The sequence below is a fragment of the Bactrocera tryoni genome, chromosome 1 (assembly GCF_016617805.1).
Source record: "Bactrocera tryoni isolate S06 chromosome 1, CSIRO_BtryS06_freeze2, whole genome shotgun sequence".
Classification (NCBI taxonomy): domain Eukaryota; kingdom Metazoa; phylum Arthropoda; class Insecta; order Diptera; family Tephritidae; genus Bactrocera; species Bactrocera tryoni.
This window is the reverse complement of record NC_052499.1, coordinates 52,815,428-52,836,346: the sequence shown is the minus strand read 5'-3', so window position 1 is coordinate 52,836,346 and position 20,919 is coordinate 52,815,428. Positions and strand designations below refer to the sequence as shown.

General features: G+C 35.4%; 4 protein-coding genes and 3 non-coding genes across 7 annotated transcripts; all 7 read right to left on the bottom strand.

Annotated features, from left to right (window-relative positions):
- Positions 1–5,615: 5,615 nt before the first annotated feature.
- On the bottom strand, positions 5,616–7,781 carry LOC120782329 (40S ribosomal protein S7). The gene is made up of 4 exons (XM_040114555.1): positions 7,722–7,781; positions 7,247–7,411; positions 6,841–7,173; positions 5,616–5,822 (listed from the first exon to the last, which is right to left on the bottom strand). The coding sequence occupies exons 2-4, from the start codon at positions 7,409–7,411 to the stop codon at positions 5,739–5,741; spliced, it is 582 nt and encodes a 193-aa protein (XP_039970489.1). The 5' UTR covers positions 7,722–7,781; the 3' UTR covers positions 5,616–5,738.
- Positions 6,311–6,406, bottom strand: LOC120767120. Its single transcript, XR_005704666.1, has one exon. It is a non-coding gene; the product is annotated as a small nucleolar RNA psi18S-1377 (small nucleolar RNA).
- Positions 6,447–6,583, bottom strand: LOC120767117. The gene has a single exon (XR_005704663.1). It is a non-coding gene; the product is annotated as a small nucleolar RNA psi18S-1377 (small nucleolar RNA).
- LOC120767118 lies at positions 6,640–6,777 on the bottom strand. The gene has a single exon (XR_005704664.1). It is a non-coding gene; the product is annotated as a small nucleolar RNA psi18S-1377 (small nucleolar RNA).
- Positions 7,782–8,617: 836 nt separating the features above from the next.
- On the bottom strand, positions 8,618–9,111 carry LOC120782330 (sarcotoxin-1B-like). Its single transcript, XM_040114556.1, has 2 exons — positions 8,809–9,111; positions 8,618–8,737 (listed from the first exon to the last, which is right to left on the bottom strand). Exons 1-2 carry the CDS (start codon positions 8,905–8,907, stop codon positions 8,666–8,668), a joined length of 171 nt encoding a protein of 56 aa, XP_039970490.1. The 5' UTR covers positions 8,908–9,111; the 3' UTR covers positions 8,618–8,665.
- A 4,565-nt stretch (positions 9,112–13,676) lies between these two features.
- Positions 13,677–14,198, bottom strand: LOC120778647 (cecropin-1-like). Its single transcript, XM_040110563.1, has 2 exons — positions 14,006–14,198; positions 13,677–13,932 (listed from the first exon to the last, which is right to left on the bottom strand). Exons 1-2 carry the CDS (start codon positions 14,102–14,104, stop codon positions 13,840–13,842), a joined length of 192 nt encoding a protein of 63 aa, XP_039966497.1. The 5' UTR covers positions 14,105–14,198; the 3' UTR covers positions 13,677–13,839.
- A 2,851-nt stretch (positions 14,199–17,049) lies between these two features.
- Positions 17,050–17,516, bottom strand: LOC120767434 (cecropin-1-like). The gene is made up of 2 exons (XM_040093497.1): positions 17,305–17,516; positions 17,050–17,236 (listed from the first exon to the last, which is right to left on the bottom strand). The coding sequence occupies exons 1-2, from the start codon at positions 17,401–17,403 to the stop codon at positions 17,144–17,146; spliced, it is 192 nt and encodes a 63-aa protein (XP_039949431.1). The 5' UTR covers positions 17,404–17,516; the 3' UTR covers positions 17,050–17,143.
- Between the last annotated feature and the right edge of the window lie 3,403 nt (positions 17,517–20,919).

Below are 20,919 nucleotides of genomic sequence, written 5' to 3'. Positions count from 1 at the left end.
AAAACATATGTCTTTAGTATTCAAGCCTCATAAACTTGCTGCTTTTACTTAGTCACTTTTTCATATAAAACCATATTAATTTGCTGTTGAAATGTGTCAGTGTTTTTGCCATGGAAAATCAGATAGTGAAAGCTTATTAGAAACTTTCATGTCGATTGAAAGGCTAGCAGACACTGAACATACATATATACATATGCTATGTATGTATATGCTCCATATGTCAAATAGTGATGTTTAGTCATACATGAAAACCACTTACTTATATCTATTTGTACATATGGCACATATACATACATATATGTTGATTCTATATGAATGAAAATGAATTAATACTGAAGTATGTGCAACTGTACATACATATGTACGAGTATATAGTCGTAGTAAGTATACTTTTACGAAAAATGTTGCATGTCTCTAAAATATGTCATTAAAGCTTCATTAAATATGTGATTGTAGCGCTTTAGTGGATCCCTTGACACCCAAACAGTTTGATAGTTTAGTTACTAACTTTTTAATCGATCGATTGTACCAGCCATATGTTGTGTTAATTATATAATAATTAATTATTTTAAATTTATACGAATAATGTTGCATATCTCTAAAATAAGTCATGATTAATTTGGACGTAAATCTAGTATATATACCCCCAGACGTGACTGATGCCCAGAGCATACTGAATTATGGTGTGAACACTTCTCCAGCCTACTGAATGGCAGTGAAAACATAACACCTGAAGATGGTGCACCCGATACCCAATCGATGACGATGGACAAGACGTTCCATTGCCCGACCATGAAAAAGTTTGAAATGCAACTAATCGTCTAAAGAACAACAAAGTGGCGAGCGTCGATGGACTCAAATACGGCGGCGGCCTGTTTGATATGATCAATCATTCTTAACCAAATGTTGCAAGAAGTGGTGTGTTTCGGTGGCATCAGGCCTTTTTGGAGGGCTATCAAAAGTGTACGTGAATTCATCAAAAATCAGCCGAAATCATTATTTCAATTCATGGAAATGGAATTAAACATCTCCAAACATCGATTTATCGCATTTTGACCCAACATTTCGATGTGTTCGACCTGAATATTGCGAAGATGAAAGTTGGCGTTTGTTTGCATGATAACGGCCGTCTCATCTATCGACGCTTGTGACCAATTATTTGACCAAAAATCACATTTTAACCATTAACCACTCCCCGTACTCACCTGTTATGGCACCGTGTGACTTCTTCCTTTTCGGCATAATGCATTTTCCCATGAAAGGAAAGCGTTATGCAGACGTAGAGGCCATTCAAAAGGCTTGCACTGGCATACTGGCGGCCATACCGGCCAACGAGCTAAAACACTCGTTCGACATGCTTTTGGACCAAGACAAGCTGTACTGAAGCAGTAGGAGACTATTTTGAATACAATAAATTGAATTTGCCGAAAAAAACCATTTGTTCTTTTTTTTTTTATAAAGTCTTGTTTACTTTGGAACGCACCTTGTACTATATTCAATGTTTGATGTATCATGCTTATCGTAATTTATTTGGAGCGCACACCACCGAAACGCTAGCAAATAGAAGAAGATCCCAGAAGTGTTCTTTTTCAGCGAATTTGATTGGATGCATCCAGTTACAATCACTCTTTCTTCCTTTGCATGATAAATATAGACATAAAAGAAAAACCCTTTATCATGTCGGTCAGTTTGTATGGCAGCCATATGCTATTGTATTCTGATCTGAATAATCTCTTCCGATATTGTACTATTGCCTTGGGCAATAATCCGTGCTAAACATCATGTCATGAGGTCCTATGTTCCACCTAGGAACTACGGGAAAATATACATATATATATATAAACATCATGAAGGAGTCTTGTCAAATAAAACAGTTTTTCATACAACAACATGTATTTGATTGTTCAATTTGTATGGCAGATATGTCATAGATAAATATTATCTATGGATATGTGCTAAAGTGGTCCGATATCAGCGGTTCTGGCAAATAAGCAAAAGTTGAGACCCATATATCAAAAACTGAGCGACTAGTTCGAGCGGGCAGACAGACGGACATGGCTAAATCGACTCAGCTCATCACGGTGATCATTTATGTATATAGTATACATAAACGTACATATTTAGACACACACTTCGTAGCAAACTTAATACTAGTATAAACCGTTCAGGGTATAATATTGATGAAAATACTCGAATTTGAATAAATTTTACAAAACTGAAATCGCTTCAATTTAAATAAAGTTTTTCACATACATATTTATTAAACTAAGCGGTTAAACCACAGAACTTCCAACAATATAATCAAAAATCTAATCATATAAGTGTTGTATGTTCTCCGGTTAAACAATGGCTTTTCGGGCACCCTGCAAACGGCCTACACAGGGATCACTATGTGGTTGTCAATTCCAAGCGTTCGACGCATGGTGATCGCAGTGTTAATAAACAGTTATTTTAAACTAATTGAAAAGTAAGAATTTAAATTAAAGAATCTAAATTTATATGTTAATTATTATAAAAAATCGAATATTAACAGATATGCATGAATACTACTCATATTATTATACAGGGTGCTTCGAAGCGTTTGCACTTTTCAAACAAATTTTTAATTTTAATAAATAACGGACTGGGTTTATATCCGGGCAAGGCGTTTTGATGAAAACCTTAAAAATATATAATGCCGTAGGCAGGGTTGCAAATAATGCATTAAAAATGATTAAAATACGATTTTAATAACTTTTTTTGTAACTCCGGAAATACTGTTTAAAAATAATCTTTAAATTTTAAGTCCGATCGGTTAAAAGTAAAGAAATTTTAACCCCTGATTGATAAAGGAGGAATGCACCGCGACCTTAATCTCTAAAACAGGCCTAAAAATTAAGCATAAAAGCAATTAATTAACAACTAAGTTAAAATATTTATTTTTGAATTTAAATACTTTTAAGTTTGCGTATTCCGTGTGCTACGGTTTTGAAAGGTAGGTCGCACAAGTGGTCTTCAAATTTTCTTATAGAAACGAATTATATTTTATCAATTTTTAATTCTGATATAGAGATTAAAAATTAAATTTACAATTCTAAATTTATTTTACATTAAAATTTGCATTTTTATCTCAAACATACAGAATAATTAATTTTGTTATCATAAAATCACAATTAAAAATTTAAGTATACCAATTTTTTAAACAGAAACTTTTATATTGAAAATATGAAATCTAATGTATACACAAAAATTCAAATTTTCATTAAAAATAAATTTTTAAGCCCAAAATCGGAATTAGAAATTGAAAAGTAAATTTTTAAATTAAAAAGTTCGCAAGCCTGTTGCAAAAAAGTTACAGTAGTTCTTTGTTCAGTTAAAGGTTTAAGGTTCACCCTGTACTACAAATATTTATTAACAGTTAGTTTTTAATATTCATGAAAATAGTGAATGGTGTGGTGATTTATCTAATATAAAATTAAAATTCCGCTTAAATTATAGTAAAATGAGTGTATATATTTATGTAGAGTTATTATTGTGAAAAGTGCAAAATAAGTGTGTTAAAAAAGTTTCAGTTAAAAGAAGTGTGATGCTGAAATGAGTGAATGATATGCAAGTGTTGTTTGTTTTTACTTTTCAATATAAATAAAAATAGTCAATGGCGATGTGATTTATCTAATATAAAATTAAATGCTTTGTTTAAATCATAGTAAAATTTAGGCGTTTATTTATTTAGAGTTATTAGTGTGAAAAGTGCAAAATGAGTGTGTTAAAAATGTTTCAGTTACAAGCAAAGGTGTGATGCTGCAATAAGAACTTAGTGAATGTTATGTAAGTATTACTATTTTTAATTAAATATACTTTAATATTAAAAATTTATTGATACATTTCACTAGGTGTATACTTTTTCTTCAATTGTTATATGTCTACCTACTTATCTGCACATTTTATTCTTTTTTCAGTGTTTAAAGTCGGTAAGTCTCCCACACAACTCAATTTAAATTCACGTGCATACATAAGTATGTAGCTGAAAATGTTCTAATTACACAACAATTTCAAAGGCTGCTATCATTTTCCGTAAATATATTTTTTATATTACATAATACTAGTACATACAAGGCCGTGTACGCACATACATGTGTTAAAAAATAAATAATTACATGTGTTGCCTTTAATTTAAATGTTCAAACAAAAAATGGCGCAATTCCCATATGAGTGACACATGTCGTTAAACAATTAATTTTCCGGTTACAAAGGATTTTATGGCACATATATGCATACAAATGTATATGTACACACAGGTCTTTAGCTTGGCTCTGTATGTACCACCCAAAAAGGCAAACCAACTAGGCAAACAAAAACAGAACATTCTTAATTAAGAAGCGAAGAACAAATGTTTATGAATGAAGTGCAACAAGGCGCATAATACTGAAACAGGTATTCCTATACTATATGTGCATATGTATGTATGCATGTTTGCTGATAATCCTTTGTAATATTGATATCCCGTTAGTGAAAAAATGTTTTTCAAAAGTCCTACATGCTGACACACTCGTATGTCTGTAATGTTTGCGTTTGCTAAGAATGGGAAGCGGCTTAATTAAACGCGTATTCGTATGCAAATTAGTGTGCAAGTATAAAAGAGTTGGAAAGTATCCACTCATGCAGCAAAACGGTGGTATTAACCCCTTTTATCACACCCCAGAAATAACACATAAAGAGGGTGGGCTTCGTTGTTGACTTTCGCGGCAGGGCAGGAGAGATCACACATCGTTATTAAATGCGTATGTGATATTAATTTTAAAACCCACAGGTTAACTTATTGTTACAATTTTCAATTCACGCAAAAATTAGAGGTAAATCTAATTATATAATGTTTGCATAATAGCGTTGTTTGTTATAGGTGGGGGATATTTATTTAGTGCTTCAAGTGATACAATGTCTCATTATAAGCAATCATTTATAGCTATAACAATTCTAGATTGATTTAAATATTCCATGAAATCTATATAGACCGGAGTTGTTGATTTAAGCTGCATCAACTTTGCGACAATTATTTTGAGAAATTTCGACGGGGCATGCCGTAACTCAAGTGCAGTTATTTTGAGTTGTTGTAGTTACATAATTGTAAGGATCGTCCTCGAACGATTCTAAATTCAGTGCTTCGGGTATACCCGATTGGCCGACTCCCTTGTACCGTCTTGACAGTTTTTGAATTAGGTACAAGGGGAGATTTATCAACAAAACTATTTCTGTGTTTAATCTCATTAATAATAAGTTAAATAGTGAGCATACAGTAATTAGGAACATGTTCAATAGTCGAAAAAGTCCAATATTACATAATTACCATTACGTATGAAGGAACCAAATTGAGTCCTATCCAGTGATTAAACATAGAAACATCCCACTTCAACGAATATTGAAAACAGCTAGCGAAATAGTACTATACGAATTCTGGTTTCATGTCAATCTAGTTTATCGAATTCTTCTATTGTGCCTTTAAAAAAGACTGGCACTATTATAACTATTCACTTAAAACACATATTATTGCGCATGGTGCCACAGAAGCTACGAAGAGATAAATATGTATTAAGCACAATCAAATACCTCAACTATAGTTTCAAAAACCAAAACAGTTATTCACGTTATTTTTAATTTTATTTTAAAAATTTTTATTATTATTTTCTCCTAAATACGTTGTTAATAACGTATTTATGAAAGAATCATTTAATATTCCCCCTTTTTTCCGCATCGGTTAGAAATTAAACATTCAAGAAGTTATCTGGGAACTCAAAAGTGACATCCCGACCGGTGAGCTTCTTGTACACAGATGTGAAAGTATCAACCTGAAAAGAAGAGAAATATAGTTTAGTTAGTGTCGACATACCAAAAAAATGTCTCAATAAAACTATTAAATTAATTATGATTGTAAAGATCTCCAAACCATTGTTGTTAACCATATGCGGTAAAACAACATTTATGGTGATATTGTTAATTTTCCGCCTATGTAGGAAGTCCCAACTCGCCATACATCTTGAAAAAGGACGAGCGGGAGGCAAAACGGCGAAACATAATTAATTTGTATATATATATATATATTAGACTTTAAAATCGGCATATTAATGTAAACATTGCAAACCATTGTTGTTGAGCATTTGCAATACAACAACATTTACAGCAACATTATTAATTTTCCGCCTATGTAGGAAGTCCCAACTCGCCATAGATCTTGAAAAAGGACGAGCGGGAGGCAAAACGACGGAAGTTATTTATATTTATGTTATTAGACAATTTTTGTGCATAACTTTAAAAGCTACCTTAATTTTTAAAGTACAATTAAGGCATATAAACAAAAGTTACACATATTAATTTTCGTTCTTTTCGACAATTATTGACCTTAAGCAGCGATCAACAAATAACACAAGAACGTTACGTGGCAAAAAGAACATTTTGTACTAATTTATTAGATTATTTGTTTCTAAAGTATGGAGAAGTCTACTTGCCGTAAAAGCTAAATGAAGACTATAACGAGACTTAAGAATTTTATTTGCGTCCCGTTTGACAATCACTGATTTTGGCATATCATCAGCAAAAAACACAGAGACGAAATTTAAATATAAAACAAAATGTTCTATTTGCAATTATTTATAATCTAGTAAATTGATTTGTTTCCAATGTATGGAAGTGCCTTAAAGCCGCAAGGGCGATTAGAAGGCAATAACGAGACATTGGAATTTGATGTGCGTCCCGTTTGACAATCACTGATTATGGGTAATCAATCAGCAAATAACACAGGGACAAACCACTTTCTTTTATATTTCTACACACTTTCGGGTTTGCTGCACACTTTTGCACTGTACTTACTTTGTGTTCAATAGTGGTTTGTTGATTCTTGTCCAAATGCACCTTGATCAACTGTGAGCCATCAAGCTTGACGCGGATGCGCTTGCCAACGATTTCAGCTGGGAAGACCAAATCTTCCAAGATGGCATCGTACACAGCGGTTAGAGTACGTGAGCGTGGTCGCTTTTGCTTCAATGGATTCCTGGCCTTACGGGTAGGTTTAGGCAGGATTTTACGTTCGCCAATCACAACAACGTGTTTACCAGAGAATTTCTTCTCCAACTCACGCACTAAGATAATTTGGATTTTCTGGAACGTCTTCTGTTGTGGGATCGGTACGTAGATGATAACAGCCTACAAATGCAATACAAACAACATATTTATACACTCGGTTTTTTTTTGTGTACATAATAACACACAAACTTACCTTCTTGCTACCGAACTCAATCTCACGTGCACGGGTGATGTGCAAATCCCTCAAATAGGGTTTCAGGTCGCTGTTGGCCTCCAGCTCCAAAAGAGCTTGGGCAATGGACTTTTCAAAGTCATCAGGTTCAGCGCCACCAGGCTTGATAATCTTGTTGCCGATCATCTGTGAATAGAACATCAAATTTGTTATTAGCGGCGCTTAATTGGAATACGTCTGCTTGTATGAATGCTAAGCAATAAAGCTGCTAAAGCGGAGCACATATTTTATCAAGTAGTAAAATGTAACAGCGTCCGACCGGCGTACATTTAATCACTGCACATCTACGTCACTGTTCACATTTCCTCAATTAAATTCACATATTTCGATATATTTGTTTTATGTAGTTGGTTTTCAAGCAACATTTTTGCATATTTCACTTGGCATATATGAAAATTATAATTAATTTGTGAAGATAACAGAGAAGTACACCAACCTTGGTCAATTATTTTGACAGGAAAGGAAGTTAAGGCATACCACAGAACAGTAACTTCCGTCATTCGCATTTTGACAAGCGCGTTAGCAACGAGTTGGCTGTCAGAAACGGGCGAGTAAATATTCAGCGTTTGCATATTATCTAGTCGCCGCTAGGGTGCGCTCTTATCAAACAGCGTGATATAGTGTGAGAATAAAAAATAAAGTAAAAATAGAGAAGAAAAAAATTAAGAGAAAATGTTTAATACTATATCCATAATAAGTTTTGAGGTTATTTTTAAAATATGTATTACATTATTTAGTAATGACCTATCCCTACTCCAAAATGTTCGAAAATTTTTTATGAAAAAAAAATTTAACTATGGGGGGTACAATAACCCCATTAATTTCTGCGATTCAAATGATGATATAAATTTTAACTATGGGGGGTACACAACCCCCATTAATTTCTGCGATTCAAATGAGTTTGAAGACTTTATTTAGGTCCTTCCACTATAAAGCTCATTTATAATTTGAAAATAGATTTTTTATTATATACATATAGTGCTATCACAAGCTTCAACAAGCTGGAAAAGTCTTTTCATGTCTAAAACTACAGTTTGTCGACCGAGGGGTTACCGCGTATCAAAAAAAAATATAGGTTAGGAACCCGCGTCTTTCCATTCCATAGCCACTTATTGAGCAAAGAGCTTAATATGAAGATCCTTACTTCCTGTCTAGAATAATCTAAACTCTACTATTATTACCTTTTCAATAGTTTTCCTTCTTTTTCACGTTTTCAATCAACTAGCTTATATCAAAACATCCTTTAAGCGAGACCATCAGTTATAAATAAATAAACAAATTTTTTTTCGATTTATTTAATTTATTATTAGTATAAATAAAAATTTAATTAAGTTAACAATAATTAATTTAGGCAGTGGCTGTTTGGTAATGTGGCAGCTGCTAGCCTCTGCCGATCTCTTTGGCCACAACAACTTTAATGGCGGTATCTATGGCGTGCTTACCAGCACGCTCCTGTCGGAAAGCATTAGGGCCGTTAGTAAATTGGAAAAAAGAAATCGACAAATATAGTAAAAAATACTTACGATTTTCTTGCCGATCTTCTTGAGCCAACCGGCCTCGGTTTGTCCGGCGAAGATAGCGACCAGCAGAACCAAGAAGATGAAGACTTTATTGAAGTTCATGTTGATACGAATTTTTCTGCTCTCTAAAGGGTGGGATTTACGGGTTTTGTCGTTTATTGGCGCTTGAGTAGACGCTATTGCTCTTCTTAAGACACTTGAAGTGAGTTTAATGGCAATGCATTTGTTGGCTGCACTTTTTATAGTGAGCTCAATCGTCGGACGCTCACTATATGGGCGCCTACTGATAAGCAGACAATAATTTTTTACACCGCCCGGCGATTTTATTCTTCTCAGCAGCGCAGAGTGTGCATTTATAGTGTGAGTTGATTGTATACAATCTCAATGAAGCTCGAGCAAATAGTAAAGCGGAAACAATCTAATAAAAATTATATTCGAAGGTACTCGTTGTGGGTCATTTAATAAGTACCTATTTATTTTATCTATAATTATTAAGTGATATACATAAGTATTAGGTAAGTACTATAAGTGCAAATTTAAATATAAAGAGGCGGAATCGGAGTAATGATATGCCCACTAAAAGTTATTATTCAAACATGAAAAGTTTTTGCCTAGGAATTCTGTGAACTCCATAATAATTACTGGCGGTGATGATGAACCGATTGCCTTTATTTTTATTATTATATTATCAACTTATTTTATAGATTATATGCTTACTTTGTTTTATTACTTTATCTGGCTTTATATACAAAATATAATAACCAATTATAAACCATACCGTTATACATACATACATATAAAGTATTGCATAATGGCAACCACAAAGTCTAAAGCATAACATTGGGGTGTTAAGTAGGAAGCTGGCACGAACCATTTTATTGATCTAGGCAAATGCCAAATACTGCGCCCTTTCTCAGCCGATTTTGCCTTTATAGCAAAATTTATTATTTTGGAAAATAATTAAGGGACAACAAACGACGCCATATTTTTCCCGCTCTTTTGACATTTCTCTTCAGTAAAGCTTGCAATTTCATCATGGAAAGATATACGAGCCAACAACGAGTCGAAATTATTAAAAGTTACTAACGAAATTCGGAGTGAGTGGCCTCAACTTTAAGAGCGCTACGTCCAATTTATGGTTGTCATAATCGTCCTGTCAGACAACAACTGAGCGTCTAGTGGAAAAATTTGAATTCACAGGCACAGTTCAAAATGTTCCCGTGCCAGTGAGACAAATAAGTGCCCGTCGTGTCGAGAATATTGCTGCCGCCAGCGCATCAATTGAGGAAGACCCTAATCAGTCTCTCACACGTCATTCTCAAACGTTGGGCGTTTCTGTGTTGTCGGTGTGGCGAATTTCGCGAAAAGATCTTGGCCTACATCCTTATAAGATCAAATTGATACAAGAACTGAAGCCACTTGACCAGCAGAATCGTCAGAATCGTCGTATGTTCATGAGCAACAACGTGAAAATGAGCCAGATTTCCATTGAAAAATCATCTTCAGCGATGATACTCATTTCTGGCTGTGTATTTGTCAGTCAGCACACCACACGTACACTATGGGTCATCATTGCATCGCGAAAAAATTACGGTTTGGTGCGGTTTATGGGCTGGCGGCGTCATTTTGCTCGTACTTCTTCCGTGATGATCAAGACCGGCACGCTACTGTGAATGGAAATCGCTACCGCTCAATGATAACTGAATATTTTTGGCCCAAATTGGATGATATGGACTTGGGCAATATGTGGTTCCAACAGAACGCCACAAGCCACACAGCGAATGTCATAATCGATTTATTGAAAACCAACTTCGGTGAACGTGTTATCTCACGAAACCGCCCAGTCAGTTAGCGGCCTCGGTTGTGAGATTTGACGCCATTAGACTATTTCCTGTGGGGCTACTTCAAGTCTAATGGTCTATGCCAACAAGTCAGCGACGATTGATGAACTTCGTACGAATATCGAACGTGAAATTGCAGCAGTATCTGCCGATTTATGCTTGAAAATCGTCGAAAATTTGATTCAGCGTCTGAACTTCTGCAGAAGTGCTCGTGGTAGCCATGAAAAAGAAATCGAGTTCCATACATAATAGCGTCAAATGTACTTTCACAGGAATAAAAAATTGCATTGATATCCCGTTTTCACGAGCTTCCGTTTCCGAGCTCCACAGATTCTCCACATTTATAATACATAGAATGATTTCAACAAAATAACTGATTAAAATGGTTTAAAATTATAAATCAAATATATTTTGTTACCCACTTCCGTTTTCTAATAATATTTTTCCTAAATAAACGCAGTAATGATAATAGTTGACATTTTTGGTACTGTAGTCAACCCCACCGACATTGAGTTGGGAACCGTAACACCACAAAAAAATTGAAATTTGACAACGCTTTAAACGACATGTTCTTGACGGGTTGAATTAATATCGCCAATACCGAATTTCAAAACTTCTACCAAAATTCAGTTGGGTTGAAATCCATAATAGGGGCCATAATTATTAAAAAACTATTATAAATACTGCTTTAAAAAAAGTTAATTATTTAAATATTTTCTTGTCTTAATTTGGAAAATCAAACCGAACTGTTTTATTGTTAAGAGTTTGTGACACTTTATCTTCAACTGATGATCCAACGCAGGATAACTCTTGCCAACAGGTGCTACTTTGGACTAAGTAGGCAATTGAAAAGCAAAGTCCTCTCTCGACGAACAAAAACCAAACTCTATAAGTCACTCATAATTCCGGCCCTGCTATATGGTGCAGAGACCTGGACGATGACAACAACTGATGAGTCGACGTTGCGAGTTTTCGAGAGAAAAGTTCTGCGAAAGATTTATGGTCCTTTGCGCGTTGGCCACGGCGAAATACCGCATTCGATGGAACGATGAGCTGTATGAGATATATGACGACATTGACATAGTTCAACGAATCAAAAGATAGCGGCTACGCTGGCTAGGTCATGTTGTTCGAATGGACGAAAACACTCCAGCTCTGAAAGTATTCGACGGGGGAAGCAGAGGAAGAGGAAGACCTCCACTCCGTTGGAAGGACCAAGTGGAGAAGGATCTGGCTGCGCTTAGAATATCCAATTGGCGCCACGTAGCGAAAAGAAGAAACGACTGGGGCGCTGTTGTTAACTCCGCTATAATCGCGTAAGCGGTGTCTACGCCAATAAAGAAGAAGAAGAAGATGATGCTGTCAAGTCGTTAGTCTTTTTTGACGCATTGCAGAGCGTAGTTAGGTTTTGGTAAGTTTCAATAAGAGAAACTGTACTCTCCACTAGCTACCGATACGGGAAGTGCTAACACTGTAGGCAATTGCCTAACTTGCCTATATGAACGGCCGGCTCGTCCTACCTTTGGCATTAAACTAAAGTGTGCTCAAGAAAATATTTTCCATATTGAAAAATATTACATATTGACCGATTCTGTGGTCTGAAGTTAAAAGGAAAACAAAGATCCTTATCCTTATTTAGTATTTGAGAAGGGAATGCATGAACATGAGAGTATTATATACGATATTGTTTCAAGGGGTTTTGTTTTTTGTCTTCCTTTTAGAGAATAGTAAAAAGAAGCGGAATGGACAGGAACGCAGGGATAAGCGAATGGATTCAAACTAGATAATCGAGTAGAAGGAGGTGTCTTTTCAACAAAATCAATAACAAAATCGCCTTCCGCCAGACCATTCCATTTCCAAAAGGAGATCACAGATTAAAGAAAGCTTTTTTTTTCCTGACAAGACGTGTGCTCACCACAGGGAATATATGTATTTATATACATATTACATATACAGACAGTAATGTGGCTTTGAAATCACTAAAGTCTGTTAGGATTTCGTCAAGGTTACGAAAAAATGTCTTGATCTCTTAGTGGATCTAACATCACATTTCACGATAAACCTGCAATGAGTTCCAAGGCATGATGATATACTTGAGAACTGTGGAGCAGATGATCTAGCCAAAACAGGCATCACCATACAATTAGACTCCGAGAAAGAGGGAATTTATATGCCTCTGACTACTTATAGATATTTAATCGACAAACATGTTATAAATATATCTAGTTGAGTCTGGGTGGAGTCAATCCCTAACTTGCTCAACAAACAGGCAAACGTGCCAAGACTGGAATTAGGGCTGTACATGCCGACTATTAGAACTATAAAAGAATAACGTAAGAAGTTTTGTAGGAAGGCCAACAGGTCACTGTATAATTGGCAGACATGTCAGCAGACTAGAAACAACATATGTGACCTGGTCTACGGAAAGGGGACTTAGGTGTCAAAAAATCAATTTTCACTGACGAAACGAGTTGTTTATTTTTAACAGCTGTTTTCCAGAAAACTAGTTTTCGCACGATAGCTCCCTTTTCGTAGACCAGGTCACATATAATGTCAGGATGTAGATGAAGAGGAGACTATAAAATATCTTCTATGCGTACGCAGAGCTTTGTATAGGAAAAGAATCGCAACTATCGGTCGATGATTTCTTGACGATATTTCGGAGGTTGCACCGATAAAACTTTCTGTACTGATGAACTTCATCAGAAGCAAGGGGTGGTTCAGAGAGGAGACTAGGATTGTCTAGATATAGATTTTTGGAAAATTGGAGGAAAAAGTTCGGATAGAAAATGGTCAAGATTTTTTAAAAGTTAAAAATTTTATTTTATCAAACTCGATTTTTCGATTAATTATAAAAATATTAATCTATAAATTAAATTAATCGAAAAATCGAATTCGATAAAATTAAATCGGTTTTCCAAATAAAATAGCCAGCTATAATATGCTCGAAATACTGCAAGATCCTGAAAGTATAAATCGAGAAGTCCTATAAATAGTAAATTTTACAGGAAATAAATAAAAACCGATATTTTATTTAAGATTTCAATTTATTCGAAATTTGTTCCTCAACTTAGTAATATGAATGTTTGCTGTTGTTTTTTTCTAAAATAAATATTTTTTAAGTAAATACCATGACATTTGCACAAAATGAGTTTATAACTGTAATTTAAATGTTTTCGGCAACTAATAATAATTAACCACGCGCAGTAGCAGCGACATTGGCGGCCTGTTGCGCCACAGCAATGCCTTGAACGGCGGCATCTCTGGTATGCTGGCCAACACGCTCCTGTCGGAAACCAAATTAAGCATGTTAGTAATGTCGAAGGTAGAAAATTTCCTTAATAAATATGTATACTTACAACTTTCTTGCCGATCTTCTTGAGCCAACCCGCCTCTGTTTGGCCGGCGAAAATGGCGATCACCACAGCCAAGAAGATGAAGACTTTGTTGAAGTTCATGATTGATTGATTTTTGCTTCGTAGTTATATGTATTTATTAGCTGATAATTAGCAGTTATTGCTATTCTTAAGGCACTTGAAGTGAAACTGATGACAATGCATTCTATGCTTCCAACTTTTATAGTCAGCTCTTCGGTCTGCCCACTAGATGCAGCTGGAAAAAATCCCGCGCTGGTACATATATAGATATTTCAGGGGGACCACAGCCGCCGATCGTCATTCACAGTCAATTATGCATATATATAACATTCACAGTCTACCATACGTATAAAATACATACTGATAGTGAGACCACATTTTGTTGTTCCTTTTTTGATTCAGTTCGGTGATTTTATTGAGCTCAGCAGAAAGTAAGCTCGTGTTGTTTTCGAGACATAGATGTGTATAAGTAACCTCATATGCGTTTACCTAAACTCATTGATATTGCTAGCACATCAAACTACTTTTTCGGTGGACTCACAAAAAGTCCCGTTATAATTATGTTTTTATTTTTTATATATTATTGCTGACACTGCCAAAAAATACCTTTCGATTTCTTCCAAGCGCAACTCTATCATATGGCGAATTTTCAACGCCTTTGGGGTGTTTGAGGATTTTTTGAATAATCCGTTTGTGTTGGTGGAACTTCATTTTGTGATTATTTTGATTACATGGCGGCGGTGACTGCCGTTCGAAATATGATTCTATAATTGTTTATATTATTTTTGAGATATGAACCCTTGACCTATCTAGTACCTATCTAGTACCAGTCATGTCATCGATTTTTGCATTCATTTTAATTTGAATTATTATAAATATATGTGTAATGTAAATATGTATTCATTATATATAGAACGTTTATGTTCATCTGGTTCAGAGGTAAATATAATAATTTATAGTAATCAGTTCACCGTGAAACGTCGCAGCTGTCCAGCATTTGCTTACTGCAGTCTCTCAACTAGATTTTGAGTATTTCTATTCTTGAGTTAGATTTAAACATTGTCATCTAATAATCATTTACTTCCTACTTTACGACAGCTGTTAAAGTGCAGATGGTGAGTTTGCTTTATACTTCTACCTTATAAGACATTCGAAGAAAATCTTAACAAATGTTCGTCAAGGTTCTTAAAAAAAAGAGTTCCAATAAAACTTAGTGAATATTAAAGCCGCGTCAGTCATGTCTTCGTTCTGAATATTAAAGCCGATTGATAGCCGTTTCAGTGAGGTTTCTCCAAGGTGGAGCTGTTATCTCTCTTCCTTTTCGCTTGTAGAGGAGTGGTTTAGTTCGTCAGAATATCATGGCTTCGCCATTCCAGCCAGTGAATTTTAAGTCGCTGATATCATGATTAAATTAATTACAGATCATAACTTCAAAATCAGCGGTACTTTAATTAGTTTGTTGTTGTAACCAGTATGTAACCCCGGTTAGGATGTTAAGGATTAGATAAGTTTTCATCGATGTCATACAACGATGTTTCGATGGAGTCGGACCATAGAGAAAAAGGTGTCAGATGTGTAGGGTTAGCAGGGGATGTAAAGAGATGGCTATTGCCATGCTGGGACTCATTGCACGCTAGATATATGTTTGATATGTCAGTGTTTATTCTGGATAAGTACGAGTTTAATCTGCTATAGTATCCAAAACGCAAGTATCACCCTCGATTCTCGCGGCAATTCTAGCTCTTCGTCTGCAATGGGTGATGGTTTGACTCAAAGTACGCCATTCATTGAGAGGGAGTCGGTGAAGGTGTTAATGGCTCTACTGTGAATGACGATTAGTGTACATATGTCTCAAGTTTGTTGCGTCTGAAGTCTGGTCGGCGTATTGTTTTATGAAGACGACGTAGTTGAGGAAGGACCTCTTGATGCTACTAGGGGGCGGTTCCGTGCCAAGCAGGTGACTGCAGGGATGATTTCTGCGAAAGCACCTCAGCAGAATGATTAGGAGTACCTTTATGCTCCTTAACTGTTAGAATACGGTCCTCACTGTGTAGGTGTTCGATGGGAGACATCACGAGGCATCTTGTCGTAGTCCGGACTGCAATGTTCTGACATGTTTGTAACTTCACGTCTGCGTTTCGCTGTATTCGATTTGATCGTCATCTACGCTTCTGCAATATATTTTTGGAAGAAGTGTACAAAATGTGCTTGCATGTGGATTAAAGAATTCACTTTACATTTCCTTTCAAACAAAAAACGTGGCAGTTGCTCTCAAGAATGATTTCGTGCGGTAGAAATTCTTACTGAATCCAATTTTCTGTCATTCCTGCTTTCGTGAATTATGCTGAAGCTTTCGGGGATAACATTTATATGATGACACAGTCACATATAGAGGCATTCTCGCAGAACACATAAACTGTATACATATTTGATAGTCTTTTAAATATCTGCTTGATACTTGGCCGTTGTTTCTCTCTCGTTTGCGCTGTGTTTTTGAACACCTTTGAGAAGCCTTTTTCATGGCATAAGCATACTCGAAGGTTAACATTGCCTGCTGAGACGTGAGCACTATTCCAAATAAGAGTTTGGTTAATACGGAAACGGAGCGGGAACCCAATTCCTGTATAGTGCTAGGGTGCTTCGGCTGCTCATTTCTCATATATAATAAAAATCGGAGCACTGCCTTTCAAACACTATAAGGAAATGCGTGAGCGTTATTCAACATGAAAAGAGAATTGCCAAATTTCCATATCACGGCACTGAGTAGATGAACCCTGAAATATCCTGGAATAAACTTTATAACAAGTTGTTCCTTTAAACGCAAAGTATTTGAGTCATACATAAACTATATATGTAGCTAAACAGGAGGAACCTTTTTTTTATTTTTTCGGAACTGTTGAAAAAATATCCTGAATACTCATAAATCTGAATAGTTTCCAATAGCGTCCCAAAATGACAAGTAAAACTGTTTCTAATTCTAATCTAATTTTCAAAAATAATATTTATTTAAAATAATTTATGATCGCTAAATTACGATTTGCTAGTAATACTATAAGGTAAACAAACATAAATTAAAGCTTTGTTTGAAAATAGTCCATCTGCAATTCGTAGGTAAATTGGTTAACCCCTGACCGTCGCAGCAACATTGGCGGCCTGTTGAGCCACAGCGAGCGTCTGTATCGTGGCATCTCGTGTATGTTGACCGACGCGTTCCTGAAATGAGATATTTTTTCGTTTAATAAGCTCAATAAATACTTGTATTTGCTATGCTTTTGACTTACAATTTTCTTGCCAAGCTTCTTCAGCCACCCAGCTTCAGTCTGTCCGGCAAAGATTGCCATAAGAACAGCGAGTAGGATGAAGACACCACTGAAATTCATTTTGTGTAAAATTTGGTTAGTTTCTTTCGATTGTTTAAAATTGTAACTAAAAAGTCGCGCGCTTCGAGCGTGTTGTGGTTGTTAATGCGTTTGAGCTTTGAGAGTTACCTTGCTGAAACGTGTTGTTTTTATAAGCTAGAGAGCGCCAAGCGCTGGATCTTTCAAGTGATTTCCCTTCTCGCCACTATTTACGTTTGTTAATTAGTCAGCTTATCCAGACAAATAAGTTGTTGTTGTTGTCAAGTTTGTATTTTCGTTTTATTGTTTTGCTACCGGGAATTCAACGCTCAATCTTTCGTTGAAACTTCGAAACACACATGTATGTATGTATGTTCGCCAAATGGCATATATTTTCAAAAATACTCACACAACTATTTTTTAAGTTCTTATCTACTAATTTGTGTTTATGTGGAATTATTCGCGAAACTTTTGCGCGCGACGGCAATTAAAAAATGTGTTCAATTTTGATTTATCATTCTTTAGGTAGATATGTATTTGCTCATAAAAGTTGCTAATTCAATATTATATAATTTCTTAGTAATAATTTCTAATCTGAGCAATTTAGCGTTGAGGCGGCAATTGATGTTTAGACAGCTTTTTTTCTAATTAGTTGCTCTTGTTAACAAACTATTTTGCACTGACTTTGTTTACTTGCAGCACTTATACTTTTTACTACACTTTTTGTTGTAATAAAAGTTTTTAATATAGTCTAACAGTTTGATAAGAAATTTGAATAACTACTTTTATGAATCCAATTGAGGCGTCTTGGTAATTTCCGTCTATTTGTATTTTTTTCGCTAATAATTTTTTTTCTGTATGTACTTTACAAGTATTTTTTACTCTCTTCTCATACATTTTATATATTGGATTGTCATATATCTCCCTTCCGCTTTTTTGCTCTTTATTCAATGCTTTATAAAAAGTGTTACGGTGATCGGTTTTAGTTCAAATATGCGTCGTTTCGTTCGATAATCTGTTTCCATCTAGACGGCAACTTAAAAATCTCCCCCTCCTAGAAGTCCCCATCCTTATTTGCGAAGAATTAGGACAGCCACCTTTCACAAGCCTCTTTTGAGTTCAACTTTACACCAACAAGGGCGTTCGCCAAGGACAGGAACAGGTGGTAATCACTTGGCGTTATGTCCGGGCTATATGGTGGATGTGATAAAACCTCTCATCCGAGCTCCCGTAGCTTCTGACGAGTCATCAACGAAGTGTGTGGCCTGGCGTTGCCCTGGTGGAACACTACATGTTTCCTGTTAGCCAATTCTTGACGCTTCTGGTCGTTCGCCTGCTTCAAGCGGTCCAGTTATTCGCAGTAGATGGTAGAATTAAGCGTCTGGCCATATGGCAGCAGCTCATAGTGGAGTATTCCCTTCCAATCCCAGCAAACACACAGCAAAACCTTCCTGGCCGTCAATCCCGGCTTGAACACTGTTTGGGAGGATTCGCGGTCTTTCGACCACTATCGTTTTCGCTTGTATTTGTAAGTGATGCATTTTTCGTCGCCAGTCACCATCCGCTTCAAAAATGGGTCGAGTTTGTTCCGTTTTAGCAGCATATCGCAGGCGTTGATACGGTCCAGATGTTTTTTTTTGCGTCAAATTATGCGGCACCCAAACATTAAGCTTTTTCGTGTGTCCAACCTTCTGCAGATGGTTTAAAATAGTTTGGTGACTAACTCCCACCTTTCGAAGATGTATGTATATGTATAGTATAGATACGAGCTCTGTAGCGTTTTATACATAGCCGCGAAATTCAAAAGACAAAAAGGCGGAAGGGAGATATTTGACAACCTAATATGAAAGCAACTATAAAGTTATCCAATTGAATTTAGTACAGGCGAGTAATTACATATGAATATACCCCATTAAAGTGGTTACCGATTGTGCTATCTCTACGTGCTTATGCCAGTTTATTTGATTTATGCCAGTTGCTTGTTCGTTTCACGTAACATTTTATTTCATTTTTATATACCAACCATAAACTTTATCCAATAAAAATGCATGTTTATTATTTTAATTATATTATGCCCCCTTTTTTGATACACACCAATTTATCCTTGAATAAAACTGAAAAATTTTCTTCGTACGTTTGGAAAAGTAGAGAAGTTAAAGCTGCTCTAAGATTTATTCTCTACACATACGATAATTGCGCTAAAAATTACCGATTTACTTTGTATTATATTAAATTCATTGCTTGTCTAGAAAAAAATAATTGGACTTCGGCCGAAAATCTATTTAAAAATCACTTTTATAGTTGCTATATGTTAGACTACTTTTGGACAATAATCTATGCCAAATTGTGATGATATTTTTTAACATAAGAAAGTTTTCTTATAAGAACTTGATTTGGATCGATTGGTTTCTATAGGCGCTATATGCTATAGCATAAAATTTTTTTGGAGATGTCAGTGTCAGGTTATAATCTATATCAAATTTCGTGTTGATATCTTGTCAAATAAAAAAGTTGTCCTTTCAACATGTCTCAGTGGTCTGATATCGGTGGTTCTGACAAAAGAGCAACTTCTTGATGAAGTGGAGGAGCGTTATAGTTCGTCAGAACATCACGGCTTTGCCATTCCAGGCAATGAATTTTAAGTCGCTGACATTTCATTAAATCCATACAGATCTTAATTTCAAAATCAGCAAAACTTTAATCTGATTTGATTGTCATCTAAGCTTCTGCGGCATATTTTTGAATGAAGTGTAATTGGAGACTTTAAAAAATGTGCTTTTCTTGTGGATTAAAGAATTCACTTTACATTTGCTTTCAGTTTGAAGTGGCACTTGTACTCAACAATGATTTCGTGCGGTAGAATTTCTTACTGAATGAAACAGATTTGTTGTTATTTGAGCATTCGTGAGTTATAATGAAGCTTTCGAGAGAATATATAGAAATTATATGGCGGCAAAGTCTTATATAGCGACTTTCTCGCGGTACATATAAACTGTATACATATTAGGATAGTCCCAGATCTTTGGCCGTTTTTTTCTCTCTCATTTGCGGTGTGCTCCTTGATGTGTATATCTCAAAAATTACTAATAAATAGAAAAACGGACTCAGACTTAAATCGACTCAGGTCGTCACGTTCATAATTTATACTATATATGGTATAGTACTTTATAGGGTCTCCGTTGTTTTTTTCTGGAGGTTTCAAAATTCAGAGTATAAGAAGTTTGCCACTAACCTTATTCTTATAGACATCACCTAATATGAAAGAAATATGTAATTTCTTCATCAAATTCAAAAGAATTTCAATTATCAATCATTGTTTTACGGGGTACTTTTAAGCTAGCGTTTGCTTCCCCGAATTTTGGCAAAAACAATTTAATTAATCTAAAAAAAAGCGATCGGTCACTATGCTTAGAGTATCGAAAATAAAAAAAATCACCCATTGAATCGTCATTCATCACGTATTTGTTTACAAATACATTTATAGTAAAATTTATTAGCACAGTCACGTAAATAAATTATGCAATTTACTCTGCTGCTCTGTCTGATCTGTTTCATTCA